General features: G+C 38.9%; 1 protein-coding gene and 1 pseudogene across 1 annotated transcript; one reads left to right on the top strand and one right to left on the bottom strand.

The window, feature by feature from the left end:
• Positions 1-4,556: 4,556 nt before the first annotated feature.
• On the top strand, positions 4,557-5,856 carry LOC133669357 (germin-like protein 5-1). The gene is made up of 2 exons (XM_062089456.1): positions 4,557-4,854; positions 5,145-5,856. Exons 1-2 carry the CDS (start codon positions 4,743-4,745, stop codon positions 5,681-5,683), a joined length of 651 nt encoding a protein of 216 aa, XP_061945440.1. The 5' UTR covers positions 4,557-4,742; the 3' UTR covers positions 5,684-5,856.
• Positions 5,857-6,978: 1,122 nt separating this feature from the next.
• Positions 6,979-17,147, bottom strand: LOC133669477 (glutamate--tRNA ligase, cytoplasmic-like; annotated as a pseudogene).
• Positions 17,148-17,183: the final 36 nt, after the last annotated feature.

Raw genomic sequence — 17,183 nt, 5'->3', positions numbered from 1 at the left:
TGCATATGTACAAGCTTAGAGTCGTATGGAATACAACCGGAGGAGGCAAACCTTGCAGTGATACTGGTGGTTAAACAAACGCTATCATCCTCCATCATATCTACGCACACATGCTCAGCTAGCATTCAACATATTATGAGTTCATTTCTTGAATAAAAAAGAAGGGATGGATCGGGTGGTCGAAGTTGAGCGACTGATTTGTTAATAATCATAATCATATGATCAAACATATACTCTCAAAAAGAAAAGAAAAAGGGCATCACTGGTGGAGCAATTAATCCCCCAGATCCAAATGTTCTAACTGAGAGGAGTTAAAGAGAGAGAGCATCAGGGGGTAATAGGTAGGTAGGTAGCTAGGTCTTCCTGATCAGTACTTACTAGTAGACAAGGATTTCAAGTTAACATGATAAATCTTTTATACCAGCTGCATCCCAAAAAACTGATGATGAACATAAGGGAAAGTTGATTCATTATTAACTAAGAGAAATAAATAAATAAACAGAGATTTTTGGTTGATTAGTTTTTAAGTTATGTTTCATATATATAACCTTTATATACAAATTTATTTGCTGACTCAAAGAAAAATCATAAATATATTTTATTATAGAAATAAATTGTAATCTAAATCAAAATCTTAATTTAAAACCCTTTTCGTATAACTTATGAAAATCTTTGAGTCATAATTCAAAAATGGCAGTTCATGAATAACCAATTATACAAAAAATAATAATAATAATTAGATGCATGCTGAGTACGTAAACAATGATATATTCAAAGCAACATTTTAGAGAATAGATATAATATGAGTTAGAGTTCATAAGTAAATATTTTTTTACTTAATTAAATCAAAATCTTGATTCTTTTCTGTAATAATTTTTTTATTTAAAACAAAAGTTATTTCTACCAAAAATATTTCTAACTTTAATTTGAGTAAAAAATTAAACACTATATTAAATCAAAATTTAAAAATCATAGAAAACATAACCTTAATCAAAATTTAAGTCATTCTTATCAAACATGTTTAATTTAAAATTATTTTAACTCATTTTTGTCAACTTTTAAATTATGAATTAAAGTGAAAAATCATAATTTAAAAAGTATACCAAAAACAGATTCTTAATCAAGTGAACAGTCAAGAATTCGTAAATTTATATATATATGCTCTCGTAATAATGAATGAGTAGTGAGTGGCTGCAGGTACAGACTGCACTGCAAAAATGATATGTATTGTCCATAGATGATGAAAACACATATAGCTGGTGTGATGGCATCCTCAATGCATAAATCAGTTGATGTTTCCATTCCTAAATTGGGAATTAAGCATGATCATCAACACTGCCAAGATCAGAATTTCAATTCTTCTTAACATATATATATATATATATATAGCTGAACTTTCCATTACTTCCAATTTATAGCTCGGCAGTAGTACTGTTGTTAATTAGTAGAAGTTAGAACAATGTTGAAATATTGAGCGAATGCCAGTTAAACAGCAAAACAAGATTGTCTTGGAGTCTTCTTGCATGGTCTATCTACCAGGGGCACTTGCCAAGGCAAGTGTTCTTGCACGAGCAGTGCTGCAACTTCCTTTATTTATTTTTGTTTTGCTTTGCTTGGAATTTAATATTCATCATAGCTAGCTTGTTCCTCTAACATAAGCATTCATCTCCAAACTTTGTATAATATGATTTGCATGATGTAGGATTGTAAATATATCAGGCTATATATCAATTAAGACCAATCTTTACCATATTTCGATCCACCAGTTTATTACAGATCCCTTGTTATTATTATAACTTGTTATTGCGGGTGATATATAATATATATAGCAACACAGAGCAGCAGCAACACTGCTTCTAATATTGTTGAAATGTAAAATCATCGTCATCGTAAAGGTGTGTGCAAGCGCTTCGCCATGCTAGACAATTAGGAAGTGGATGAAGATAATTAGGGACACAGACATCAACTGAGAGAGATAATTAACGAGAATAAAAGGGCTTTGATTTTATAGACATAATCTTAAATATATACTAATCAAGTAAGCTAGAGCAATACATCAGGATCGAAAGGGGCAAGCAAGGCAATTGAATAAATTAAGGGGGCAAACTGATGAAAGAATAGGAATGATCAAAGACATGACATAACTGGTGTGTGTGATGATATATCATTCTCATTGATTCAGTTGATGCTTTGCTTGCAATTTAGAAAACTTGATCGTAATTTTAGCAGCCAATCCGTTGAATAAGGAGTTAGTGGGAAATCATTAATCATACGGGCTAAAAGCTCATAACTAGAGTGCTATATGTACAATAAAATAGAATTGCTAGCTGGTACAAATGTCAAACATTAAATCTGCTTAAATATTTTAGGGTTGTTGCAATTAATGGATTCAGTACGTAGTCCTTCAGTTTAGAGATGAGATTTTCAATTCATGACCGATATTAATGATTGATATTAGATAACATAGGGTGGCGTAGGTGGGTGGAACATGAGGAATTTTCAGCAAGAATAGCCAGAACGAGCTGGCTGGCTAGGAAACTGAGATTTTTAATTCTCATTGGGTCAATACATCAATCCAGTTAAATATTGCACCGCATGTATTCTCCCCACATACCCCGGCCGGCTTTAACTGATTTGTTCCAAATGATCTCTATGCATGCCTGGAAGCATTCCATTTAGATTTAAGTGCATTGGGTCTTTAATCTAATCTAATTTGATCATCATCTATATTAAGCTAGCTAGAAACCGAATATGTTTAATTAGGAGCCTCGAGGACCTGAACCTACGTACGTCCCTGAAAGAAGAGGTTGTTCTTAATTAATTGCAGTGCAGATATGAACATATTGCAAGACAAGAACACAACCCTATAATCACAGAATTTGAGCAGCTGGTAGGTTCTGTTTTGTTTTTTTGCTACGACTGTGACAGTCAAGGGGATCAAGAGAGATTGTACGTATTAATTTCCTTAAATCCGCAAACATTAATTCTACCGTTTCTCCAAACGCAACCCATGTAGCGTTTTGCATCCGCTAGTCAACGCAACCGTTCCATACAAGGCAGGTTATATTACAAGCTACTTCTAAACCTGTTTCACCAGAAAAAAAGATAATGTAATTTAATAAAAAGAAGCTATATATAGTGCTTTACCACTCTGAGCTGCAACCTGTTTCATTTGGTTTACCCTCCCTTGATAAGAGGATCCTAAATTTATCCATTTTAATCAATATTATTTATTGCTGCAGCCTGCAGGGAATATATGTCTCCATGGATTAATTAGGGTTAAAAATAGAAAATAAAAAAACTCTAAATGGTGTTTTAGAGATTTAAGCCTATAAAAGGCTGAACAGGTAACCCAAAGGGGTCTGCTAGTACAGCAAGGTAAACAAAAGGGACACCAAAACAGGACCATGCGCGCGATTCACTAGACTACAGCTAGCTATATAAAACAACCAGAACTCCAGCCCCTAACAAATCACAGTGATGATTTCATACTGCATCATCATGTATTCATGCTGCTTCTAATTAATCAGATCACTTTGATGACTTCATAGATTCCTTACAGCGTAAAACAATAGAAAGTTGACGTTAAAAAAACAAAAACAATTAATTTCTCCAGCATAGTGGTTACAGAGATGCTATTTGACTTGAATTTATACAGTTTCAACCTCACCAGGTTGGGTTAGTTTAGTGGATATCACCTAGCTAGGAGGAGGTTGGGGGTTTGCTTTCTCAGGTTCTCATGTTTGAATTCTCCAGCCAATAAAAACTCTTGGGCCACAGTTCGCCTTGTGCAAAGCACCCTGTGTAAATGCCAAACTTATACTAGTGTGTGAAAACTGGTTCGGGATAGTACCTTGCGTTAGGGAAAAAAATATAAGTTTCTAATCCATATATAAAGCCTTGAAATATTCTTTGCATAGATCATCAGCAGGAAAAAAAAAAAAAAAAAAAGAAAGAAAGAAAAGAAGAAGAAGCACGAGTGCAATTACTCCTAGCTAATCAAGAAACTTGGGAAATGGACATCCATGAATTTGGGACCTATCACTACCATTAATATGTTGTTTTTCTAGTCTAATGATAGAGAATATCTTCGAACTATATTGTAATTAAAACAGAGTCTCCCTCTCTCTCTCTTTTTTTCAATGAAATCTCTCAAATTAATTTGATGTAAAATCTCTTAAATACCGAACTTCAAGATTTATTTTTTTTCTTCTAAAAAGCAAACATCTTGAACAGTTAATTTTAGCACAAGATATGAGTTGTTAAAGGCGATAATAAATAATGGCGTGTGGGTGACCAAGACGGAGTCTACGCCTTCACAAAGAAGAATGAGACCCTGCAACCAAAGAAGAAGGCACCACGGCGATTGAGATGATGACTTTCCTTATGGTGTAAGAAGGCATGTTCCGTGCTTTAACGTTCACACCATTCCCCTCTTTCTTTTAGCTAGTTTTTTGGACTTTTCAAAGATTTTTATTTTTATTTTTATTTTTATGCACGTAAATTGTGGTCAATAGATTTAAGGCATCTTGGTGTCCTCACGCACAAGCTCTCACTATAAATGCATCTGCTCCACTTTTCTCTCCTATCCGCCAGACATCGCCCCCTCCTTTCTTCTTATTTTTAGCTGTTACCTCCATCCTTTTCTCCTCCTCCTTTTAAGCCTCCCGTTTCCTCCTCCTCTTTTATCCACAACCTTGAAAGCCACCTATTATTCTAGCTGGTTTCTTCAGCAACTGGCCATGGCAGCCAAGGTGGCCCTACTTTTCTTGACTTTTTGTGTGGCATTCTTGGCCACCGGTTCTGCTGATCCTGACCTGCTTCAAGATGTTTGCGTTGCTGATTTTGCTTCTGGTACTTTTCCTTCATTAACTTCTTCTTCTTCTTCTTCCTTGCATAATTATATTTTAATTTCCTTTTCTTAATTAGTTAATTATGCATGACGCGTATTGGGTGGGAGAGTTGACTTTTGACTTCCTGGCCTAGCTTCTTCCCCTTTTCCTTCTCAACTCGATTTCTTCATCTTTCCTTGCATCTCTACTGCCCTTCTTTTTTCTTCTTCTTGATCCTGTTATTTCCTTCACCTTCAATTCTTTTGTCATGCGCTGTTAACATGACTCATGCATGGATATATAATTAAACAGGAGTGAAGGTGAATGGTTTCACCTGCAAGGAAAACATAACAGCCGATGATTTCTTCTTCGCCGGATTGGCTAAACCAGGTCTCACCAACAACACATTCGGCTCCTTGGTCACTGCCGCCAATGTTCAGAAGATCCCAGGACTCAACACCTTGGGGGTTTCCATGGCCCGCATTGACTATGCCCCAGGTGGCTTGAACCCACCCCACACACATCCACGTGCCACTGAGATGGTCTTTGTCCTTGAAGGCCAACTTGATGTTGGGTTCATCACCACTGCAAACGTTTTGATACCAAAGACCATCAAGGCGGGCGAGATATTTACTTTCCCGAAAGGCTTGGTTCATTTCCAGAAGAACAATGGTCAGGTCCCAGCTGCAGTCATTGCTGCATTCGGTAGCCAGTTGGCAGGAACTCAGTCAATTGGTGCCACATTGTTTGCCGCCCAACCACCGGTGCCTGACAATGTCTTGACCAAGGCTTTCCAGGTTGGTACCAAGGAGGTCCAAAAGATCAAGTCTAGGTTCGCACCTAAGAAGTGATTTATTGATTGATTGTTTAAAAACACATGTACCCGAGCTAGCTAGCTAGCTAGCTAGGCCTCGATCACACGGATTATAAATCCTATAACTTGGCCTAGCAGCTGGGTCCTCTTTGTGATTGTTATTCTTGTAACTCTTCTTTTATGGGAATCAATTAACATGTTTGCTCTCTACCTCTCATCTCCTAATCTTCATCTGGGAGATTAATTCGCTAAACAGTACTACAATATTAATTAAAGCATCAAATTGTTTTAGCCAATTACATAAACCACGCATGACATATATATATGTATGTATTCCTCAGGATAAGGAATTTAATTAGAGAAGCAGCAGCGTGTTATGTTTACAGGAGGAGAAATAGGATTACAAGTATTTTAACGTAAGAAGGCTTCTTCCTATCTACAAGTCAATGCATTCGCTAACCCACCATCACCAACTCACAAGACAAGATTTTTTTTGTTTGTCCAAACCAATTCTTAATTACATTTCGAGGAAAGGCCCATCAACTCGAAGAGCTGTGCTTCTTTCTGCCTCTACAACAATTCCTGATTGAAATAATTTAAAAAATATTTTGCCATTCCACCAGCCCATACATCACGTGGATGTGCATTGGGGTCATGCCATAAACAGGGAAGGGAAAATTAACCCTCGCTCGAGAAAGTCAAAGCAAAATAAAGCAATTCGGGTGGGTAATGGCTTCATAATATTTTTAATTAAATGCCTTACTGCTTCGCTTTACATTTACCCCCCCCCCCCAATCTGAATAATAATCATATTGCAAATCATGATAATGCTTAACTATATATTAAAAACTGTTGAGGGGTGGGAGCAGCAGCATTGTCCATTTATTATTAATAAATCATGAAGGCCACCTAATTATGTTTTTGCTTTAAGAGTTGAAGCAATATTGAGTTTCTGAAAAGGCAGGCAGGCATGAATTAAATGGAAGAAAAATACAATCCAGACCATCCCCCCTTCTTCGATGTTAATGGTCTTCTTACGTGTAAATTGTGGATTCAAAGTTGTTTAAAACAATGCAAACGGCTTAATCATATAGTTTCTCGTCTTGTTCTTCTTGCCTGAAAATGACAACACGAGTGCATGTAGCTGTGCTCATCTTCTAAAACAAAACCAAAAAGGAAAAGGAGGAGCACATGTGATGTGATATAATCATTAAAAGGAAGCTAAATCCAATCAGAGGGGAAATGCATAGTCACAACCACCACATTCAACTTCCATCAGGATCTAAACTGGTACTGGATTCAAACTTTCAAAATTACTGAAACCACATCAACTAGGTGAAAAGGCAAGATTCAATTAGCAAGGCAAATTAGTGAAGTGTCACATCAAAAACTTCAGTAGAAATGCATGTAAAAGGAAGAGAGTCAGAAACTCCCAAAATTTCATCACATGATTGAAAGAAACATAGGTTCAACTCCTCAAAGCCAGAAAATATGCTAGTCAAATGTGAAGGTCTACCTCAATGAGGTAGCTTGTCGGCCATCTGGAATTGCAAACAGAACTACAGGCTTTGAAGGTCTGACAAAAGGAGCATCACATCTGAAGTACCCCTTTCTCTCCAGCTGCAATATCTCTCCACGCTTCAAATTTCGCATGTTTGAATCCCCGAGTGCTGCAGTCTCCTTCTTGGTACACGGGTTAAGCACATCAAGGAAACTCTCTCCTTCCTCCAACTGCAACCACAATGGTCACAAGCTCCGACCAAAAAATTAAATTTTATGTACCAGCTAATCAGTATGGTTACAATTCTGCTTTCAAGGTATTAAGAAAAATATAATGTATTGAGCAAAACATTATGCCACATGACTATTCTTACCCACCCTCATCGCCACCAAAACCCCACCATAAACACACTCAATTTAGATCAATAAAACCCGACTCCAATGTGGTTGAGTCAATTACATGGGTCCATCTCCATTATATTCTTTTTTTGTGCCACATATACAAAAAATGAAAAAATGTTCAATTAAATAGATGCATCAAATGGTGTTACCCACTCCAAAGTTTCTTGTGTATTCATTCTACATTCTTCACATCCACACCCACAAAGGGAAAAAAAAAACACAATAAAACCACTTTGAAAACTTGTAATTTTAAATGCATCATAGGCACTGGGATAAATCAACAACTGAAATACTAAATTCAGACAACTGGACAAAAACAATTCGAATAAACAACAATACCGAGAAAGTTTTAAAGAACAACCTTAAGATAAATTTGAAAAAGAACATGAAAAGTAGATGAGTCAACATTCACGAAGCTGGTTGGAAAAAGGTTCCGATCCCAAGTACACATGTATTGAGAAAGTCATTCAATTAAAAGTATGGTGACATGAGAATAAATAACTCAAGGCTTACAAAACGATCAATATTTACAGGTAAAAATAATTAGCCGTCGGAAGTAAAGTAGCCTTATTTTCAGTGGCCAAAAAAAGCAACAAAAGAATTAGGAGAATAAAAAAAGAACACTCTTTCTCAAAAATTGATTGAAAGCAAAGAGCAATAAACCACCCCTAATAACTAAAGTTCTCAGAGTAGACAAGTTTTAAACTGTCACACAACTGTACTCTTTTGAAAAGGAACACAACAAAAAGCTCCAAAGTCCATAGATGACGAGTAACCTTTTTCTTTGTGATTAGATAGTCAAAGTCCACCAGAGTGAGGTTAACTAATTCACTTGTATCTGGTAGCCAGGTGAGCTTCAATTTTGTGGTCTTGACAGATCCTTCGATATGCAAAACACCGCTCAAGTGCGTGACCTTTCCATCCTGGTCCTTCTCAATTTCCTTTACTATGGCATTTCCCCAATCCATTAAGGTTATTTCCTCATTTACAGAGATCGACTCTGCATTTGCATGGTCTATCCATATCCTATTTGTGTATGTTGTGGCCTTCTCTCCAGCACCCTCATGTTTCTTGTGCCTTTGTATGATCCGAACAAATGGTTGCTGAGGACCATTGGTCAAGGTAAATGGCACCCTTTGTTCTTCAATGACAGCAGTATGCCTGGGACACACAGGATCAATAATCTTCTTATTAATTGTCCAAAGCTTGTCCCATTCCATGAGATTAAGATTTTTTGATGCCCCCTGAAACCAAATAGAATTAGAATTAAAACTTTAAGAGGATAAAAAGCTTACTGCACAAAATAACCCACAAATATAAATCAATGGCCATATATTTGCACATGTAGAAGTAAAAAAGGAATTTTGGCATGCACAAATGTGACGAATCTGAACTTTCCATCCTAAGCCATCTTATAACCAAACGAATTCCAATTCAAACAATTGTCCCAAGAATGAGATAAAGTTCTTTGGTATAGTTAGAAAAAATAAAAAGGAAAGGGAAGAAATCTGCTATTACGGGCACAACAGAAAGTTCTTCGAGGTTCACAAGCCATTTTTTTTGCTGTATATTCTTCAACTAGAATCTAGATTTCTCATCAGATCTGTATACAGTATCTCATTCTGACTATAAAAAAAACATCAGAATAGAAAGATGTAAAGACATAGACACATGTTAACTTGCCTGCTCAAGAATGAATTGCACCAGTGCCTCAATTTTCAAACCTCTGCGAACAATCCTTGGACAGTTGGAAATCGAGCATCATCCCATCCATGAACCTTTCCGTTTTCAACAAACCAACGGAGATGACGCTTGCTGAGAATTGTGTAGACCACATTCAACCGGCTAAATTCATAAATGTGAACCTTTCGCAGTCCCATATCTGCTTGAATCCTGTCATATTGAGCATTTCGATCATGGTACTCACTCGATCGAAGTGCATGAGTTATACCTTCTGCATAATCAACAAATGGACAAGCAAAATCATATGTTGGATATATCTTGTATTTGGACCCAATCCGATGGTGAGGAACAGGATTGCAACGATAGTACACTGGATCTCGAAGAGACTTGTTTGGATCTTGCATGTCTAACTTACCACGTACACAGCACTGTAATCCTCTCTCTGATCCTTTGATCATTTCCTTCCACAGTTTCAGATTCTCCTCTACACTGTTGCTCCTACATTTTGATTCAATGCCATCCATTCTTTCTTTCTGCATTTGCTCACGTGGAGTATCATCAACATAAGCTTTACCCTGGCGGATCAAACTTTCAGCCATTTCCATCAACTGGGGGAAGTAATCAGACGTATGTGTAACATTTTCATATTTGATACCCAATGTCTCAATATGTTTTAGAAGATTGTCTACAAATTCTTTGCTTTCCTTCGATGGATTTGTATCATCAAAGCGAATTATCATTTGGCCTTGGTACTGTTGAGCAAAATACTGGTTGAGTAGAGCTGCTTTTGAGTATCCGATGTGAAGATATGTTGGTGGGAGGAACCACTGGTGGTGGCTCTGAAACACTCAGAGGGGATAAAACATAAAGTTTTATTTCAAGAACAAAAGCTTACAACAATTAAACAAAAGCTTTGAATACACACCCTCTCTTTCTCTCTTTCTCTCTAGTGTTTCTCTCTACTCTCTCCACACTCCCACACATAATAGCATAAGCTCAGCTTGCTATTTATACACGAATTCAAAACAAGAAAATTCAACCTTCAAGTGTGAAGGCGGCTGACGGCTGCGGCTGGCGGCTGGCCGGTCATAGCTGGTGGCTGGCTGGCCGGTGGTTGCCTTCCTTGACCTTCTAGATTGAGTTTAATATTCAACAAATCTCCCCTTTAAACTCAATCGAGGGATGTCATGCCAAGCATGAACTTTAATCGGATAAATACTTCTCTCTTCAAAGGCTTTGTGAAGATGTCTGCAACTTGATCATTTGTGTTGCAAGATATCAGTTGGACTTCTTCATTCTTCACATGTTCCCAAATAAAGTGATGACGTGTATCTATGTGTTTGCTCCTCTCATGATACACTGGGTTCTTTGCCAATGCGATTGCTGATCGATTGTCTATATAAATCTCCGTAGGATTTTCTTGAGGAAATCCCAAAAACTTCAGCATATTCCTTAACCATATTGAATGGCATACGACTGAGTTAGCAGCAACATACTCAGCTTCACAGCTTGATAATGTGACAATCGATTGCTTCTTGGATGACCATGTGAAAGATGTGTCTCCCATGAAAAAGACAAACCCTGTTGTGCTTTTCCTTTCATCCAGATCTCTACCCTAATCACTATCCGAGTAGCCTACAAGATTAAAGTCTTTACTTGAGGTATAAAACATACCTTCATTCATTGTGCCTTTGATGTAGCGAAGAATTCTCTTGGCTGCATTCAAATGAGACTGGTCTGGTGTCTCCATGTATCTGCTGACGAGTCCGACCCCGTAGAGTATATCCGGTCTGGTACATGTCAAGTACCTTAAGCTTCCTACTAAGCTTTTGAAGTAAGTTGGATCGACATTTCCAACCTTACTCTTCCTCAATTCCACTCCATTCTCAACTGGAGTTGATACCGGATTGCAGCTTTCCATCTTGAACCTTTCAAGAATATCTTTGGCGTAACCGCTTTGGGATACAAAAATCCCTTCTTATTTCTGCGTTACTTCCAAGCTAAGAAAATGTGACATTAAACCAATGTCAGTTATCTCAAACTCCTGTACCATGCTTCGTTTGAAGTCTTCAAACATGGTAGGGTTGTTGCCGGTGAATATCAAATCATCAACATACAGGCACGCAAATAAGATGCTGCCATCTGCTCCTTTCTTCACATATATGGAGTGTTCATATGGACATTTCTCAAATCCATTATCTTGAAAATACCTGTCAATTCTGGTATTCCAAGCACGCGGAGCTTGCTTCAAACCATAGAGAGCCTTCTTCAACTTGTATACTTTGCCTTCATTTTCAGCATCAATGTATCCAAGTGGTTGTTCAACATAGATCTCTTCTTCTAGAAAGCCATTCAGAAATGCTGACTTCAAATCGAGTTGATAGATCTTCCATCTATGTTGTGCAGCTAGTGAGATCATCAGTCTGATTGTCTCTAGCCGGGCTACTGGAGCAAATACTTCTCCATAGTCAATGCCTTCTCTCTGTTTGTAGCCTTTAGCCACTAATCGGGCTTTGTATCTTTGCACTTCTCCTTTTGCATTTTTCTTTGTTTTGTAGACCCATTTGACACCTATTGCTTTTTTGTTTTCTGGTAGATAAGTCAGCTTCCAGGTATCATTCTTCTCAATGGCATGTATTTCTTCATCCATTGCTTTAATCCATTTCTCTTCTGTGACAGCTTCATTGAAGCTTAATGGGTCACTATCTGCAAAGAAACAAAACAAATTTGTATCTTCCATTACTTGAGTGGCATCGTACAGCTCTTTAAGATTTCTCATCCTTCTTGGTTCTTCTGATGAGGATGCTGATGGTGGTGTTGATGATGATGCTCCTGGTGTGTTCCTCCTGTTGAATACAGGGAATCTGTGTACCGGACTTTGTGGTTCAGCTGCTGGCACAATCGGTTCTTCGATAAGTACTGTTGGTACTTCTTCACCTTCAAGGATCAAATCAATGTTGATCCATTTGACTGCTTTTTTATCATCATTCCATTCCCAAGATTTATCTTCTTCAAAGATAACATATCTACTCATAATCACCTTCTTCGTGATGGGATTATACAGCTTGTATCCCATCCTTCTTTCACCATATCCGACAAAGATGCATTTCTCGCTTTTATCATCAAGCTTTCTCCTTCTTGCATCTGGGATCTTTGCATATGCCACACAACCAAAGACTCGTATATGAGTAACACTTGGTTTGTGACCACTCCATGCTTCTTCTGGAGTGACTCCTTGCAAACTTTTGGTTGGGCAGCGATTTAGTAGATACACTGCACATGATACAGCTTCAGCTTAGTATTGCTTGGGCAACTTTTTTGCGTTGAGCAGACTTCTTGCCATGTCAAGAATCGTGCGATTCTTCTTTTCAGCTACACCATTCAGTTGTGGTGTATACGCATGTGTTGTCTGATGTCTGATGCCTTGTTGTGTACAATAGGCTTCAAAGTCATTTGCTGTATATTCTCCACCTTGATCAGATCTCACAGTTCTGATCATGTAGCCACTTTGCTTCTCTACAATTGCTTTAAAATCTTTAAAACAATTGAATACTTCTGACTTCCTCTTCAGAAAGTATATCCACGTCTTTCTGCTAAAATCATCAATAAAAGTGAGGAAGTACCTATTTTGTCCAGTCGACATAGGCGTTATTGGGCCACACACATATGTGTGCACTAACTCCAGTGGCCTCTTTGCTCTCCAGTTGACTTCGTTGGCAAAACTGGATCTGTGATGTTTGCTGAGGACACAACTCTCACAGACTTCATCTGGATGATCAATGTGGGGCAAACCTTTGACCATCTTCTTGCTTGCTAGCATCTTCATACTTGTGAAATTCAGATGTCCAAGCCTCAAGTGCCAAAGCCATTCTTCACTGTTGGTGATGACACTCAAACACCTTGCTGCATCATACTGGATGTTCAAAGGAAACATCCTATTCTTGGACATTTTCACATAGGCCATTAATCTCCAATTATTGTCTCTAATTGTCAGATGACAATTCTTCGAGTAAAAAGTATATCCTCTCTCCAAAAGTTGACCTAAGCTGATCAGGTTCTGCTTTATGGCTGGGACATAATAGACATTGGCGATGTGGCTGGAATCGCCGTTCTTCAACTTGATTGGGATGCTGCATTTACCTTTGAATGGAACCTTTGTGGTATCTCCAAAAGTAACTAGACCTTGCTTGGTCTCATCTAGATCACCAAATAACTCTCGGTAGCCACACATGTGATTGCTGGCTCCAGTATCTAGATACCATATATTTTCCTGTTTCTCGCCAAGTTCTTGTTGGACAAGAAATGCAGCTTCTTCTCTGTCATCCTTCTCTGCATAGTTGGCTTGCTCACGTATCTCCAACGGAGCTTTCCTTCTGCATTCAGTGCTATAGTGCCCAAATTGATTGCAACTATAACATTGGATATTCCTCTTGTCACGGTTATTGTAACCGCCTCCTCTTCCTCTAGGAGTGAATGCTTGTTGTCCTCTACCTCCTCTGGTGGTATTTCTGCCACCTCTTCCTCTGAAGCTTGTATTCCAAGAACCTCTTCCTTGGAATCTCTGGAATTCTTCTCTAGATTGTTGACTTCCTGCTTGAGTGGTATATCCACTTGTTGAAGTCTCCCCTTGCTCATATCTGTCCTTGAGAGACAGCTTTGCTTGTAAGGCATGCTCGATGACCTTATCTCCATTTCTCTTTACAATCTTCTGCTCATGAGCTTGCAAAGAACTCATAAGCTCATCAACTGTCAACTTGTCCACTTCTTTGGACTCTTCAATGGCGACAACAACAAAATCAAATTTTGGATCTAGGGATCTCAAAATTTTCTCAGTAATTCGAGAATCTATGATGACTTCTCCATTTCTCCTCATCTGATTGACTATCACCATAATCCTTGTGTGATAATCATAAATAGATTCTGAGGACTTCATTTGCAATAACTCAAATTCACCTCGTAAGGATTGAAGACGAATCTTCTTGATTATGTCAGCACCTTTGTATTTTTGTTGGAGAGCCTCTCATATGTCTTTTGATGTTTCAGCGGAAGCTATGATCTCGAATGTATCTTTATCAAGACCTTGGTAGATGATGGTCTTTGCTTTGTTGTCCTTCTTTCTGTTGACTTTCAGGGCTTGCTTCTGTGCCTCTTGTAAAGCATCTTCTTCTTCTTTGGACTCTGGTTCATCATAACCATAGTGTACAATCTCCAAACACTCTTGTGAACCAAGGAATGCCTTTAATCTGATGCACCAACTATCATAGTTGTCTTTGGTCAGCTTCGGGATGAGTGTTTGTGTACTTTCTGTAGTCATTTTGCTCTTTTAATGACTATATCTCCTTCTGGGAGTTGAATTTGGCAAAACGGACACTGTAGATCGATCCGGAATGGTCGAAATAGTCGGGAACCGGTCTGACTTTGTAGAAATCGGGTCAGAAAATGGGTGAACCGGTCCAAAAACCAATTCTGGGCGCCGGGCGGTTCGCTGGGTTGAACCGGGAATATTCTGTGGAATATTCTACCGGCTCGGCTCGGCTTGAAAATGGAATATTCTCGGGAATATGCTTCGGCTCGGCTGGAGGCTTGGCTCGGCTCGGTGCGGCGCGGCTTAAACGGCTCAAATATGGCGCGCGTGGACGTCACTCGTCTTCTTCCTCTGGCGCGCGTGGGTGCGACTGGGCTACAGTTACCGGAACTTCAGGCGGCGCGTGTGGATAACCCCGGTGTCCGATTGAGCTGATATTTGCGGCAGTGAGTTCGTATGGATGAGATCTACACGGTGGAATGATCAAAACTTGTTTTTGACAACTTTGAAAATTCGGCTATCTCTGAAAATACCTCTGTTTTCTGACGAACGGGGCTCTGATACCAATTGTTGGTGGGAGGAACCACTAGTGGTGGCTCTGAAACACTCAGAGGGGATAAAACACAAAGTTTTATTTCAAGAAAAAAAGCTTACAACAATTAAACAAAAGCTTTGAATACACACCCTCTCTTTCTCTCTTTCTCTCTAGTGTTTCTCTCTACTCTCTCCACACTCCCACACATAATAGCATAAGCTCAGCTTGCTATTTATACACGAATTCAAAATAAGAAAATTCAACCTTCAAGTGTGAAGGCGGCTGTGGACGGTGGTGTGAAGGTGGCTGGCGGCTGCGGCTGGTGGCTGGCGGCTGCGGCTGGTGGCTAACGGCTGGTCGGTCATAGCTGGTGGCTGGCTGGCCGGTGGTTGCCTTCCTTGACCTTCTAAATTGAGTTTAATATTCAACAAGATAGCCACAAGGTTCAGGAGCAAATCGCAGGCACACCTTTCCAATTCAGCATCAGGAAGATCTACTTCAGATGAAGGCCTGCTGCTAGCTTTTCCCTTTTCTGGGTTATCTCCACTGACAACCTGTTGCCCCTTTGGTTTAGCTGCTGCAGGCTTTCCCGAGCCCTTTTTCCCAACATATGTTGATATGACTTCATTCAAAGCATCGCTATATTCATCAAATATTGAATTGAACCAGCGTACTAAGTTTGGGAACTTCTTGGACTTCCTCCAACTTTCCCAGCTCAGCCCATTTCCTGAAAAGCATAAAGTGTCATACACATGACTAGAATGATGTGCGTGATGAAAAACTGAATTCTTGAAATACAAAATGAATGAGATAGGAACAATCTAGCAATGCACATGATACTATGGTTGTCGACCCGTCACCCCTTGGAGCACCACCAGTTTATTTTGCTAAATGAAATGCTGTAGTTGATGGTAAGTCGCGCAATCAACAAAAGCAGTTCCCGAATCCTTATTTTGATATTCTGGGACTCTCAACATAAATGCAGTAAAATCAATCAACGCATGTCAGGAATTCAGCTCAACAAAGACACGCTTGAGTAGAAACCACAAAAAGAGAAGCCAGCAAATAATGGATTTTCTTTTTCATTGAAACTTGACACTCACTAGTGAGTAAATGCAGTAAACTAAATAGATAGGAGTTGGAAGCTGCACCTGCAAGACCAGACCATATGGCAATGTCTGCAATCGACAAAGAGTGCTCCACAAGAAAGGTGCGACGTTGCAGATAATTGTCAATAAAGTTGCAGGCATTCTCTAATTCAGAGCCTACAGATAGGACAGGAGCATAATCGAGCCACTGATCAATCTGAGAAATGGAAAGAAACTTTGTCAAAAGGAATGCGTAACATGTTTAAGAAGGAAAAATGCAAAACTATATAGAAAAAGGAGAGTAGGAAAGAGAATGAAAGACCTGGCTAGATTGAAATGGGTCCTGGCCATAAAGAATGGCAACACGGCCAATGTAGCGAAGAAGCACATAGGTTCCCTGCAATTTCAGCCTAATCAAGTGATGATGAATGGATACATAGATAGGTGATGAGATTAGGAATTTGGAGGCCAGTAAAGGACAAGGAACAATAACAATGCAAAGCCCGAAACAAAGCACGGGCATAAGAACCATGTTAATATTATTATTATTAAGAAAAAAGAGAAACCGTCACAATTGATGGGGAAAAAATAGTCATAAAAATAAAATGGTCCAGAAGGCAATGAGAGAGAGGAAAAGGTAAAAGGGAAGCAAAGGGTCTATATAAGATAAAATAAAGTGACTTGATGGAGAGTAAAGAAAGAATAGAAGAAGGAATGGACACCCATTAGAGAAGAAGAAAGCAGGAAGAGAAGCAGAATCAGCAGCAGCAGCAGTGGGAGGAGGAAGAGTGAGGGACGCAACCTTGGCGGCTGCAATGACAGACAATGGAGGAGTACTGTCAGAGGCAAAACAAAAGTCTTTTATCTCCATCTCCGTCGCCAGTTAAGATAAAATGGAGGAAATGAGGAGAGTTGATGCAGAGAGTGAGTCAGGCACGACGCAACGCTAACTACATTAGTTCTCTTGTCTCCTCTGCGTACAAATTACAATACAAGAATCTCTTTATCATTATTTATTTTTTTT

This window comes from Populus nigra, chromosome 12 (genome assembly GCF_951802175.1).
Source record: "Populus nigra chromosome 12, ddPopNigr1.1, whole genome shotgun sequence".
NCBI classification, from domain to species: Eukaryota; Viridiplantae; Streptophyta; class Magnoliopsida; order Malpighiales; family Salicaceae; genus Populus; species Populus nigra.
This window is presented reverse-complemented; position numbering and strand designations above follow the sequence as displayed.